A 15,076-nucleotide genomic window follows, 5' to 3' on the forward strand; every position below is an offset into this window, starting at 1 on the left:
TCCTGGAACTTACTCTGTAGACCAGTCTGACCTCAAACTCACAGAGATCTGCCTGCCTCTGCTAGAATTAAAGGTGTGTACCACCACCACCAGGCTCAACATTTACCTTTGATCATGTATGTAGATATTGCTCAGATATAACAACTGTTGGCAATGGTCAATCTGCTATTTGAGAACAAGGACGCTAATAAAAGTCTACATTACAGCCTACAGAAACAATAATCCCAGCTACTTGGCTTAGGTAGATTTTGAGTCTGGAATAAACTTAAGCAGCACGGTAGTGAGCTCTTACCTCACTCAACCTTCTCCCACAACAAAACAATCCAAACACAAAACCACTTAAGAGAAACCCTAATTACTTTGTATATTAAGACTTCAACTGTCATACATGTATTAATTTAAAATCCAGGAACATGGGGAAATGTTACTGTAGTTTCTTGTTCATCATTATTCCTTTAATTTTGGCCACATGCAGCATAAAACAAAGTGGGTTTTGTTTTAAGAACAGTCTCATCCAACAGTCCAGGAGACTAGAATGAGTTCCTCCTGCCTCAGCCTTCTGAATGCTGGGATCTGGGGATTGTGACACCATGCCTAGTTAATTTTTTTTTTTTTTTTTAGCTAAAGGAATTCAACATCTAGTTTATAAAATGGAAAAGTGAAAGAAAAAAAGCATAAGAAATTTTTCAAAGGCAGTTTTAAACAGAAGGTGTATAAGAGTCAGGCTGAGAGCTATGGTTTTGCTCCAGCTATTCTGTGATCACACTTGCAAATAATTAGTCTTTGCGCCTCTCGTTGTATTACATACTCCTTTGCAGTCATGGCTCACACATTCTTCTTGTTATATATTCTGAATGGTAAAATCTCAATCAAGCTCCACAGCAGCTAGGCAGTCAACCCCTTCACTGCTTCAAACCCTTCCACCACTTCCCAACAGAATGAAGTCTAAACTTCAGTCTCACCGTCTCCCTTCCTTACTCTCCTCCCAAGTCACCAAAGGCTTCAGTGCGACGCTGCTGAAAACTCCCCAGTTGCACTCATTTTCTTCAGCCTGCCATTAGTAGTGATGTCTTCTCTCCCAGGCTAATTCTTACCAATCCTTACGTTCCAGTATTTGAAGGCCACTTTGTATGAGAAACCCTTGCTGAGTCTGGATTGGATACTGCAGGCTCTTGCACCCTCTGGTTTTCATTGTAGTCTTCACATTGTGTCATTAAAGCACATTTACCAATTCCTGTTTGTCACTACACTGATGTTTCTCAGGGCTGAGTGTTATGCCTACACAATTCTACTCTTTCTCTTTTTCTTTTTCCTTTTTTTTTTTGGGGGGGGGGTTTCGAGACAGGTTTTCTCTGTATAGCTTTGTGCCTTTCCTGGAACTAGCTTTGTAGACCAGGCTGGCCTCGAACTCACAGAGATCCACCTGCCTCTGCCTCCCGAGTGCTGGGATTAAAGGCGTGCGCCACCACCGCCAGGCATCTACTATTTCTCTTAAAGGCATCTCGTTGAAAGGAACCTAAGTAGCCATCTCCCTTGGTGAAAATCAAATCTAAGGACGTGTGTGTATATGTGTGTGTGTGTGTGTGTGTGTGTGTGTGTGTGTGTGAGAGAGAGAGAGAGAGGGGGGGGGGGGCAATCTATCCACATACACATACTTTTCTGAAGTCAACTGTTGAGGCTTAAATGTGAAATATCCCCCACGGCTCATGTGTGAACATTTGCTCTCCTGCTGTTGGCACTGTCTAGGTAATGTATGAAACCTTTAGAAGGCCGAGCCTTATAGGAAGCGTGCTGCTGGAGGCAGGCTGAGGTTTTACAGCCTGGGTCCATTTCCTATTCTTCCTCTTCTCCTGGATGGCCAGTAAAAAGTGGCTGGCCAGCCTCATGCTCTTTCTACCATGGAAGACTGTAACCCCTTCTGCAACTTAAGTCAAAATAAACCCTTTGTTTCCTTAATTGCTTCTGCTGTGGTATTTTATCACAAGACAGAAATCAAGCCAATAGTAAGGAAATTTATTTTCAGTATTCATTCAATTTATTACATGAAGAGACACTAGCCCACCCGAACTATGGCTCTGGCAGGTCTTGCCCTTCTTCCCACTCCCTCTGCCTTGCTAAAAACAGACTGCATTCCTAACGCTAGCCACCAAGGTCTATTCCCAAGGTCTTCCTCCTCCTGAGGATGACTACCAAGGTCGAGCTATTGAAGCAGTCAAGTCCAGCCAGCAATCAAAAGCCCCCTTTGGTTCACACCTAATTAACATGCAAAATTAAATTAAGCACCTCATCCTAACACGGGGGTTTCCCATCTTACCTTTATTAACTCTTTTGCCCATGTGCCATGTCTGTCTCCTCTCTATCCAGAGACAGCCCTTTCCCTCATCCCCTCTTTTACCAATGCATCCTAGCCCATTCTATACAGTGTACTGTGTGCAGGTCAGAAGAGGGCACCAGATCTCATTCCAGATGGTTGTGAGCCACCATGTGGTTACTGGGAATTGAACTGAGGACCTCTGGAAGAGCAGCCAGTGCTCTTAACCTCTGAGCCAGCTCTCCAGCCCCCCTTTTTCTCATCTTAAAAATCACCCCTGATGCCGTTTTCTGACGGAGTTAGAAAGCAACCACTTTAACTTTTCTTCCCTGCTTAATAAAAATCTCTCTGTGAAAACAGATGTTTGTGTGTGGTTTGTGCCTAATCCAGGGTCTGAGAGGAAGCCCCCACTGTTCAGGGGTCTTCTTCATTATATCTTGGATTTTTAGAGATACAAGGTATCTTTAAGACTGTACTATAGAACTATCTCAAAACAATGTGTGTGTGTGTGTGTGTGTGTGTGTGTGTGTGTGTGTGTGTGTGTGTGTGTGTGTTTGGGGGGGGGTATTTGAAACATTCCATCCAGCAGAGGTAAACAACTCAAAATAGCTTCAGGAAGCCCCTGAAACTGACCAGATTCACTACCAGACATCCCCCACACACACACACCCCACACACACCAAACCCACAACAAAAGTTCATAGTGCCTTTCAGACTAGCAGAACTGACCTTAAGATTCTCAGACACAAGCAATAAAGAGGACTCTGAGGCCAGGCGAGCACCCAGAAAGCAGCAAAACCCAGCAGAGCTGCCCAGAAGAGGTTTAGACCACCTGAGTGACTTGGAAAGGGCATTCCCCAACCTGTTAAGGTGACTGCAGGCATTTAATATCTAATAGTAGGTATCATGAACTACCAAAGAGTTTGCTTGTTTATTTTTATAAACATGTGGGCATGCATGTGCTATTATAGCATGCATCTAGAGGTCACAAAGCAACTTGTGAGAGTTGGTTCTCTCTTCTAAAAGTGGGTCCTAATGACTGAACCCAGGCTGTTAGGCTTGGCAGCCAGTGTCTTAGCTGCTGATCCATCTGAGACCCGCTCAACCCCTGTGACTACTAATTTTATACCTTTAATTTTCCCTCCCAAATTTTGAACCTTTTCCCCACCTCAGGCATTAGGAGAATTTTTTTCACAAGTAAGAATATGGACAGAAATTTTAAGTAATAAGTTTGGGGCTGAAGAAATGGTTTAGCAGTTAAGAGTACTTCTTGCTCTTCCAAAAGACCCAAGTTTGGTTTCCAGTACCCATGTCAGGCAGCTTACAATGGCAGGTAAGTCCAGCTGCTGCGAATTCAAAACCCTCTTCTGGCCTCCACCTGCACACAGCGTGGTAAATACACACTCAAACCTTTTTTTTTTTTTTTTTTTAAGTTGTTTAATATTGTCAGTGACAGTATTTGATAACACCCCAAAAATTTTAGAAATGTACATTTAGTTCAATTCTCTTCATAAATTATTAGTCTTTAGCCAACAGGTTATGCTTCAATCAAGGTAAGTGACAAAAACAACTGTAGTTTCAGTAGGATGTGGGAGTACACTCCAATAGGCAAGAGGGTCATTCAAGGCCAGTCTGGAAAAATATGAAGACCCTGGTCCCAGCAAATAAAATAACTGCATTCAACTCACTGCAGACATTGTGAGTCAGTTACATCATCCACAGTTAAATTCACTTTTGGAAGGAGATTCTGAATGTAAAACTTCAATTTGAACTACAAAATTCCTACCACATTAAGAAAAATAAAATAAAATACTAAAAGCTCCAAATTAGACTTTGTAATTCCCTACAATCTTCTGTAATACAGCTTCTAATGGCTTCTCTGGAAACACTGAAATCTTTCCACTCGGATCCTAACTGAAAGGTACTCACCCTAGGCAGTTACAATCCAATGCTTTCCTTATTACTATGGTTACTTGCACATAACACCAACCAAACCTGGGATAAACTTTTTTTTTTTTTTTGGTTTTTCTGAGACAGGGTTTCTCTATGTAGCTTTGCGCCTTTCCTGAATCTCGCTTTGTAGACCAGGCTGGCCTCGGAACTCAGAGATCCTGCCTGCCTCTGCCTCCCGAGTGCTGGGATTACAGGCGTGCGCCACCACCGCCCGGCCTGGGATAAACTCTTAATGCAAAAATACCAGCGACTGCAAATATGCGATGCACAAACGTGGGTGGAGTTGATGTTGGGTGAAAACTGCTCTCAATGAGCCTGCAAAGCACTAACACCAGTATACTCTGCAAGACTAAACAGGGGTGGGGGTTGTAGTTTTTGTCCCCCCACATACACACAATAATAAATGTAAAAAGGGATTTTTAAAGTCAGTGTGCTGGACTGGGATACAGAAATATGCATTTAAAATAAATTTCACAGGTCAGTCAAACATGGGCCAGCAAGTTGACTCACAGAGTAAAAGCGTTTACATCTATGCCTAAAGACCTTAAGTTCAGGGCTGGAGTGATGGCTCAGTGGTTAAGAGCACCAACTGCTCTACCAAAGGACCCAGGTTCAATTCCCAGCACCCACATGGCAGCTAACAACTGTCTGTAACTCTAAGATCTGACACTCTCCACTCTCCCACAGACATACATGCATACACCAATGCACATAAAAAAAATCTGGAGCCCACATGGAAGGAGAGTAGCAAGTCTCAAACAGGTTGTCTGTCCTCTAACCTCCATTAGTGCCCACTCTAGGGGCATGCCGGGGGTGGGGGGTAGGAGTGGGGGTCGGTGGGGGGTAGGGGGAGTGCACACACACACACACACAAACACATAAACGTAAAATAATCTTAACTGAACCCAGGAATAGTACTAACATGCTTGTAAACCCAGCACTAACTAGGGAGGTAGAGGCTTGCAGATCAAGAGTTCAAGGGCTCAAGGTTGTTCTCTATTACACAGGACTCAGTCTCAAAAAAATAAATTTTATAAAGCATCACTTTTGAACGTACAGATTAAATTAACTTGAACAATGTACTTTCCTAGCACTTGTAGGTAGAAGATCATCACGAATTCAAGGTCATCTTCACCTATGTATCAAATTCTAGCAAAGCCATGCCAATTTAAAATAAATAAATAAAAACAGGAGAGAGCTAGATGGCTCATCTTGTAAAAGGTACTTGCTACCAAACCTGATGATCAAATCCCTAGAACTCACAAGATGGAGAGAACCAACATTTTACACACACACACACACACACACACACACACACACACACACACACCAATAAATGTAAAAAGGGATTTTTTAAAGTCAAGTGTGCTGGGCTAGGATACAGAAATACATATTTAAAATTACCCAGGTCAGTCAAATAAAGCTATCTTCCAGGAGGCTGAAGGAATGAAGAGTACTTGCTGCTTGGTCCCCAGCACCTACATGGTGGCTCACAAGCATCCAGGCTCCAATTCCAGTGGAGTCCCATTCCCTCTTCCGGCATCCACATGGTGCATAAACATACATGCAGGCACTCATACAGCACACATGATAAATGTATGAGTGTGTAGAAATACAAACACATTTTAGAAAACTTTATCTTAGAACTACTGTTAACACTAAGGTAATTTTTCTTTTTTCCCCTCCTGTGACTCAGTGGTTAAGAACACTTTCTATTCTTCCAGAGGGCCAGGATTCAATTCCTAGCATCCACGAGGCAAATCACAATTGTCTTTAATTCCAGTTCCAGGAGTTCTGAGGCACACATACATACATGCAAAACATATATACTAGCCGGGCGGTGGTGGGATCTCTGTGAGTTCGAGGCCAGCCTGGTCTACAGAGCGAGTTCCAGGAAAGGCGCAAAGCTACACAGAGAAACCCTGTCTCAAAAAACCAAAAAAAAAAAAAAAAAAAAAAAACACCAAAAAAAAAAAAAAAAAAACATATATACTAAAAGTAAACATTAAAAAAAAGGCAGGGTCTCACTATGCAGCTCTGGCTAGCCTGGACCTTGCTATATACACAAGATGGGTCTGGAATTTAAGAGTGCTGAGATTAAACACACAAAATGAATACAACCATGCAAGTTTCCGTTTTGACTGCTAAATATCTATAGATGTTTAATTTCCTTTTTTTTCTTTTTGTTTGAGGCTGGGTTAGCCTAGGCTAGCCTGGAACTGTTGCCTTAGCCACCAGGATGCTAATTTACAGGCATGCACTCCATCAGGCTTGATTTCCATTTGTCTTCTTTTTTGCTATTTTCTCATGCTTATTTCAAAGAAGTAAAAACAAAATGGCCTGCCCAATTATGTGGCTTTTCTCCATCTAATCCAAGTATGGCAAAGAAAAAAATCTTCAAATACAAGCCAGAGAGATGGCTATCTCTCAGGTAAAGATACCTGCACTTTACAAAGCCTGAGGACCTATGTCCAAACTCCCCATCTACCCATACCCACTAAATAAATTTCTAAATGCAATAAAAAATTTTTAAGAAGAAAAATTTCCAAATGGAATAAAAATGCAAAACTATGTTGCTATGTTAGGCCATGGTAATGTGATGGTGAATCCTGTACATTTAGATGCTGGGCTTGTCCATCCCTTCAGAGTTTTTATTAGCAACCAAAAGCACAGCATCTGACTGACATGGAAGTAACACCAAGTGTCCTTCCTCATATTTACTATACCCTACAATATCTGCACTATTTAGAAAGGACAGAGTCAGGCAGTGGTGGTGCACACCATTAATCCCAGAACTTGGAAGCAGAGGCAGACGGATCTCTGTGAGTTTGAGGCCACCTTGGTCTACAGAGTGAGTTCCAGGATAGCCAGGGCTACAGAGAAACCCAATCTTGAAAAAACCCAAGAGGGGAGCGAGGGAGGAGGAAAATAAAGACAGATGGACTGACCATAAGCTTTGTAATGACCACCAGCACCACCCCTTAATCCTGCAGGCATGAGTCTGAAATGTCAATAAGTATCTGGAAATCTTTGAAATTAGAATACAATGCAACCTCATCATTAAAGGCATGACATATTTTGATGACAATCTTTAAATGTTTATCAATAAAAAAAGCATTAAAATTGAAAGGAAAGCACATCTATGGCTGAGATGACGACATTCAGGCCTCGATTGTTACTTTTGCCCCGGCAAAGTCATAAACTTATCCACATCCATCATATGCCAGGCTTCACAACCTGTTCAAAACCAAGAGATACAAGGAATGAAATCACTTTTCACTTTAATCCAAACTACAAGTGTCCTGTGCATATCAGGGAAAACCATAATTTTTTCTAACCTTGGTTGCTGTTGAGTCTCTGGCTGGCCTTGAATACACCAAGATCCACTTGCCTCTGCCTCCCCAGTGCTGGGATAAAAGGTGTGTGCTACCAAGCCCAGCTAATTTTTCCTAACCTTTCAAAGCTTAGACTGAGCTGTGGTGACATGCTCCTTTAATCCCAGCACCTGGGAGGCAGAGAGGCAGGTGGATGTTTTCCAGGTCTGTAAGATTCAAGTTCCACAACAGCCAGGCCTACACAGAAAAACCGTCTCGAAAACAAAACAGAGCCAAAAGAAGCTTAGGTAGAAGAGTTAAGTGGGGTTGGGGGGACAGAGAGAAAGTAAATTCACTGTGACAGAGGCCAAAAAAGGCAAGGAGGGTCAAGATATAACCAAAAGTCTAGACTAACACTGTGACAAATGAAGGAGACAACAAACATTTAAAAATCCACATAAGATTCACATGTTGAAATCAATCACAAGCTGGGCAGTGGTGGCGCACACCTTTAATCCCAGCACTCAGGAGGCAGAGGCAGGCGGATCTCTGTGAGTTCAAGGCCAGCCTGGGCTACCAAGTGAGTTCCAGGAAAGGCGCAAAGCTACACAGAGAAACCGTCTCGAAAAACAAAAACAAAAACAAAAAAAAAAAGTAATCAATCACAAATACATGAATCAATATGAATAATAACCAATACCATAAATTACGAACACTTTTATACTACTCTGGAGTCAGGAACCACCTCCATTCAACTTTAGCCAAACACTTTTAACGTAAATCATATTCCCCTCCTTATTATCCTGAATTGCAAACGAGAAATTTTTACTTTGCTCAAACCCTGGGTTTAAAACAATGCATAATTTACTATCCTGAAAAGCCTATCTGTTAGCCAAGCGTGGAGACGCCTGTAATCCCAGTACTCTGGAAGCCAAGCAAGGATTTCAAGTTCGAGAACAACCTGACCTACAAAGTAAAACACTGTCTCAACAAAGCTTTTGTTGAACCATTTCCTCATATTTTTATTAGCAAGTGATTTAACTGCTGTTTGACTGTAACTGCAAAGTGAAATCAGGTCCGTCTATTCCCGGACTAAGATCTCCAACCGTGGGCCGGGCAGCGGTGGTGGCGCACGCCTTTAATCCCAGCACTCGGGAGGCAGAGCCAGGCGGATCTCTGTGAGTTCCGAGGCCAGCCTGGGCTAGAGAGTGGGTTCCAGAAACCCTGTCTCAAAAAACAAAAATAAATAAGTTCTCCAACAGTGTGCTCCATATACAAAATTAGATAAAAATACTTGAAATATAATATTTGCAAGGAGCCAACTACACAGAACCGTGCAAACTGAACAGGGCTACAAAAATTACTTAGCTTTGCCAACTGCCAGGAGACCTTACGTGAGCTTGTCCAGTTCTCACCTGTGAACCTGGAGTTATATTTAACCCTTCTAAGTAGGTAAAAGGACCCAATGAGTCTATGTGAAAGCGCCTACCTGAAGGACTTAAACACAACGCCATCTAACAGTATTAGTAAATACAAACACTGTTTACGATAAGCTCTATGTACCAAGTTATTTACCTGTACCAAATGTCTACTCTCCCAAAGAAGGGTCGAAATGGAACCACTTCTAAATGGGGCATTGCCCTATTCCCCCCCCCCAATAATACTGGTCAGAAATCAGGCTAGATACGATGGCTGCACCCAAATAACGGAAGGATTTGCCCTTCTTTTTCACGCGGCAAAAATCCGGAGCTCTGGCGTAAGAAAACGAGCTCTTCCTTCTTTTTCCCGCGTTTCCTGGCCTCACCAAGGTGCCGCTTTGGGCCCCGCCAAGCGCAATCCCGGACTTCCTCCCCAGAACAACAAATCACCCTAGCCCGGGGGTTCGCGCCGAATCCTCCCTCCGGGGCCCCCCTCCCGCTCCCCTCGGCCGTCAGGTGCTTCAGTCCCTACGACCGGGACCCCCACATCGCGCCGGGACCCACCCTGGCCCGGCCCGCGCCCCTCTCTCCGCTCCCCTCCCCCCCCCCCCCGGCGCTCGGGCACAGGCCCAAGGCCCACGGGACTTACGCTCTCGTGGTCCCACCGCACGTTGCTGCGCTTCTCATCCGGGGCGAGGTTTCGGTCCCGGCCCATTAATTCATCCAGCAATTGCGCGGCCGAAATCATGGTGCTTCCTTGGGGCGGCTGCTCCCACCAGCCCTAGCACCCACCGACGAGAAACACCAGCCCCTCGGTCGCCAAACCCCCTCGGCCCACTCTCAAGCCGAAAAGCCTCTTCCAAAGAGGAGCCGACCCGACAAAATGGCCGCCGCCCGGGCCCCTTCCCAGCATGCCGTGCGCCCGCGGAGACACGCCTAGGCCCGGGCGCCGCTGGCGGCGCGGCTTCCCCTCGGCCGGGGGGCGGGACCTCCGGGTCCTGCCGAGGGCAAGGCGAGGCCAGGCGCTGACTCCGCCCCGCCGCGGCGGCGCCCGCCGAGCCTCCGGCCCCCTGCCCCGCCGCGGCTGTCGGCTCCTCTCACTGCGAGGACCGGCGCTCGAGCTCTAGAGACTCTGGCACTGCCCCGAAATGGAGAAAATGTCCCTTTGTCCACGTGGTGCCCAGGGTGCCATCTTCCAGCCCAGGAAACGAGATGAGCAAGCTGCGTTCCTGCTCAGACTCCATTTTCTTCCCAGTCGCTATAGTTACTGCCTCCTTTACCTGACCTGATGTCTCCGGCAGCCCTCCACCTCCGTTCCAAACTGGGGACCTAACCGAGGACCTTACCCTTAACCATCTGCCCCTGGACTGAATCCCCAACTCCTCTACCTGGTTTTGTCCTCATTTCTTTGATTTTTTTAGGGTGGAAAACCTAGGTCCTGATACCTCCCATCCGGGAATTTATTTTTCTTCGTTTTGTGTGCGTTGAACAAGTGTTGCCGTGGGTTCAGATGCACGTAAGAGGAAGCCAGAGGTCAACCCCTGGAGTCCATTGCTCAGGAATCATGCACTTGGTGGCTCAGCCGGGTGGTGGTGGCGCACACCTTTAATCCCAGCACTCGGGAGGCAGGGGCAGGCGGATCTCTGTGAATTCGAGGCCAGCCTGGGCTACAAAGTGAGCTCCAGGAAAGGCGCAAAGCTACACAGAGAAACCCTGTCTAGAAAAACCAAAAAAAAAAAAAAAAAAAAAAAAAAAAAAAAAAAAAAAAAAAGAAAGAAGGAAAAAAAAAAGAAAGGGTGTCTCGGCCAAGTGTAGCAGCACAGGCTCTTAATCCCAGCACTCGGGAGGCAAAGGCAGGTAGGTCTCTGTGAGTTCGAGGCCAGCCTGGTCTTCAGAGTGAGTTCCAGGACAGCCAGAGCTGGTAGGGGTGAGGAGGGAATGTCAGTTCGGCCGTGCATCCCAGCAATCCAGAGGCAGAGGCAGGTGGATCTCTGTGTGTTTAAGTCCAGCCTGGCTCATAGTGAGGCCAACCGGGGCTACATAGTGAGACCCTATCTCAAAAAAACAAACAAAACAAAATTTGTATTCAGTTGAGAAGTAATGGAACAAGCCTGTAAGTTAGGAGGCTGGGACAGGAGGATTGTTATTCCAGGTCATCATGGGCTACCCTGTGAGTCCTTCTCTAAAACAATTTAAGATTAGAAAATTAAAAAAAAAAAATAAAAATCTGGGGTTCCTGAGATGGTTTATCTGAAAGGCAGACAAGCTTGATGAGCCTGACAACCAATTTCCATCCCCAGGACTCACACGGCGAGAGGAGAGACTCAACTCATGGAAGCTGTCCTCTGATCTCCACATGTACATCTCTACACACGGACATTGGTACATAAAATAGAATGTAATTAAAAAAAAATTAAGCCGGGCGGTGGACGCGCACTCCTTTAATCCTAGTACTCGAGAGGCAGAGCCAAGTGGATCTCTGTGAGTTCAAGGCCAGCCTGGTCTGCAGCTCGAGATCCAGGACAGGCACCAAAACTACACAGAGAAACTCTGTCAAAAAACCAAAAAAATTAATCCCAGCACTCAAGAGGCAGAGGCAGGCAGATCTCTGTGAGTTCGTGGCCAGCCTGGACTACCAAGTGAGTTCCAGGAAAAGGCGCAAAGCTACACAGAGAAACCCTGTCTCAAAAAACCAAAAAACAAACAAACAAACAAACAAAAAAGATTAAAAGTTGGAATAGTTGACTGCCTGGGTTTATGATCCTCAGCAAATCTCCTTCTGTGCCTTTGTTTCCCCAACTGTAAAATAGGGTTTATATGTCCTCCTCACTAGTGTTAGTGTGAAGATCAAATGAATTGATACACTTTACACATTGATAGAGGAGACTTGTATTCAGTCTTTGTTTGGACCACCAGCTCCCAGGTAATGACACGGAGACTTTTTACTAATATGAAAGCTTAGCTTTAGCTTAGGCTTGTTTCCAGCTAGCTCTTAAAACTTCAATTAGCCTATTTATATTCATCTGCATTCTTCCACATGGCTCCGTTACCTCTCCTCCATACTGTACATCTTACTTCCTCCATATCTGGCTGGCAAATCACCCACCCTCAGATTCTTCCCCCCAAATTCCTATCTCTCCCCAGAAGTCCCGCCTATCCTCTTCTGTCTAGCAGTTGGCCATTCAGCTCTTTATTAAACCAATCAGAAGGTGCCTTAAGGCAGGTGAGATACTTTCACATGGTGTGATCAAATATTCCCAAACAGAGACCCAACAGGTTTTTAATTACTTTATTAGCAAGAGAGAAAAAACCTTTTTATTGTCAAAGGGGAGGAGAGAACCCTCCCTGTGGAACTGACCGAGGAACATGAGAAAGTTCCAATAAAGTGGGAAAAAGAGGCCCGAAGCCTCCTACCTCAGCCTTCCCAGTGTGTTAGCATAACAAGCCTGCACCTTCCCCAACCAGAAATCTGAAGACTTTATAGTTAAGAAAAGCAAACAAATAAACAAGCAAAGCAAAACAAACAGTTTAAAAACCATGAAATGGAGGACACTGAAGAAAACTGTTGAAGGTCTGGTAGGAGAACTTTTTTTTATTTATTTTTATTTTTTAGCCCAGGCTGGCCTTGAACTCACAGAGATCTGCCTGCCTCTGCCTCCCCAGTGCTGGGATTAAAGGCATGCGCCACCACCGCCCGGCAAGAGGAACTTTTAAAGCATTCTGAGTCTTATGAATGGAAGCTAGACAAGGATGGGTTGAAAAATTCTAGGAAGAAGCAAACCGAAAAAGGCTAAAATACAACACTTGGGAAGCTGAGGCAGGAGGACCAGAACTTCAAGGTTATCCTGGGCTCTCTAGTTCAAGGCCAGCCTGGCAGAATGAGAAAAACCCATGGCATCTCCAGCACTCCACTGTAACTTTCCAAGGTCACAAGCAGTCTGAAGTTCAACTCACACCTTCCTTATCCACTCTGTTGCTCTCCAGCCTGTGAGTCACTCATCACTAATCCCTCCCCCTCATTTGCTTTTCCTCCCACAGGATTCCAGTTCTTCATCCTCAAGTGCCTTAGAGACTTTCCTTTCCATCATTAGAATGTTGAGTGTTCTTCAGAGTTCTGTCTGGCTGTCTTCTGTCAGTACTCACCAACCCTCTTGGGGTTATCTCTCCTGTTCCTATGACTTCAGCAAGCACTTTTTGCTGATGAGTACCAAATCCCAACCTCCAGGCCAGATCTCCTTTCTGAATTTAGTACCCAGATCCACCCCCTTGACTGGGCCACTCCACTTACATGAAAGTCAGAAAACAAACATAAAACAAAACAAAACAGAAAAAACAGCTTCGTGGGTCAGCCGTATAGCTCCATGGTTGAGAGCTGCCCTGGCACTGTGAAGCCCTGGGTTGGATCCTCAGCATCTAAAGAGATAAATAAAAACAAAACAAATACAGGTCCTGGGACAGTTCAATAGATGAAAAAAGTGCATTCAGGGCTAAGGAGATAGCCCAGACAGTAAAGCGCTTGCCAAGAATCCGTGAGGACCTGAGTTTGGATCCCATCACAGTTTGCTTTCTATTGCTGTGATAAATACCACGGCTAAAAGCACTTCAGGAAGAAAGAGTTTATTTCATCTTTCAGCTTACACTTTATCACAAAGGGAAGCCAGGGCAGGGAGAAGTTAAGCAGGGCAGGAACCTTGAGGCTGATGAGAAGTCCATGGACGAATGCTGCTTACTGGCTGGCTTGCTCTCCTCGTTCGCACTCAGTTGCCTTTCTTTCTTTCTTTCTTTCTTTCTTTCTTTCTTTCTTTCTTTCTTTCTTTCTTTCTTTTTTTCTTTCTTTTAATTTATTTGTTTAGTTTTATGTCATGTGTATGTGTGTTTTGCCAACATGTATGTATGTGCGCATGTGTATGCTTAGACCTAAAGAAGTCAAAGGCGGCACCGGATCCCCTGGAACTGGAGTTATATATGGTTGTGGGCCACTCCACCGTGTTGGTGCTGGGAATCAAATCCTGAGCTTCTGCAAAAGCAACAAGTGCTCTTAACTGCTGATTTATCTCTCCAGCCCCTGATATGATCCTATTTATTTATTTATTTATTTATTTATATATTGTTCTCCTGATATAATCCTTCTAAGGATATATAACAAACTCTTATTAATAATAATTTTTTTTTTTTTGGTTTTTTTGAGACAGGGTTTCTCTGTGTAGTTTTGGTACCTGTCCTGGATCTCGCTCTGTAGATCAGGCTGGCCTTGAACTCACAGAGATCCGCCTCCCGAGTGCTGGGATTAAAGGCATGCGCCACCACTGCCCAGCACAAACTCTTACTTTTAAAAAGCATACACTTTGGAGGGCAGCTACCATCTAATTTTTGTTGTTGCCCTTGCTGTTGATTTGTTTGTTTTTTTCCAGTTCTGAGGATGGAATCCAGGGCCTTGTCTGGGTAAGTACTCTACCACCACACTATACCACCAGCTCACTACTATCTTTTTATTTATTTATTTAGGTTTTTCAAGACGGGGTTTCTGTGTAGTTTTGGTGCCTGCTGCTCTGTAGACCAGGCTGGCCTCGAACTCACAGAGATCCGCCTGCCTCTGCCTCCCCAGTGCTGGGATAAAGGCGTGTGCCACCACCGCCTGGCTACTACTATCTTTTTAAATGGCCTTTTTTTTTTTTAAGACTACTATTTCTTTCCATTTCTGCTAAGATTGCTTTAAAAGACTGAGTTCCAATGCCATTCACATCAGCCTCAGATGGAGTACCAGGCTGATTCTACGAATTAAATTTTAAATTGGGGAAACAAAAGTACAAGCTCAAGCAGAGCTCCAATTTGCCACTGGGGTCAATTTAAGCGTTTAGTCAGTTGATATTCATCACTCCTGGTGTGCAGCGTGTACTCTGTGAATTACTGTATCATAATAAACACACATTGCTTTTTCTTAAACAGTAACAAGACAAATGCATGCTGTGAGCCCTTGGCAGCCCTGAGAAATGGAAATAAAGACTCTACACCTAAATTTATCCCTTCCTATTTCATCTCCTCTTTGTTCGGGCCCACCTTTCTGCCTCCCCAGGGCACTT

At 44.6% G+C, this 15,076-nt stretch overlaps 1 protein-coding gene across 3 annotated transcripts in view; it reads right to left on the bottom strand.

Moving 5' to 3' along the window:
- The window catches only part of Luc7l3 (LUC7 like 3 pre-mRNA splicing factor), a 32,772-nt gene extending 22,821 nt beyond the window's left edge, over window positions 1-9,951 (bottom strand). For 2 of the 3 annotated variants that reach the window (XM_016008285.3, XM_042282633.2), the window contains exon 1: window positions 9,646-9,909. In XM_016008285.3, coding sequence (XP_015863771.1) covers window positions 9,646-9,744 — 99 coding nt within the window. In that variant the 5' untranslated portion in view covers window positions 9,745-9,909. Of the gene's footprint in view, window positions 1-9,645 lie in introns of all 3 variants that reach the window. The other variant, XM_006971989.4, reaches the window with a different exon arrangement.
- Between the last annotated feature and the right edge of the window lie 5,125 nt (window positions 9,952-15,076).

The sequence above is a fragment of the Peromyscus maniculatus genome, chromosome 8 (assembly GCF_049852395.1).
Source record: "Peromyscus maniculatus bairdii isolate BWxNUB_F1_BW_parent chromosome 8, HU_Pman_BW_mat_3.1, whole genome shotgun sequence".
Lineage (NCBI taxonomy): Eukaryota > Metazoa > Chordata > Mammalia > Rodentia > Cricetidae > Peromyscus > Peromyscus maniculatus.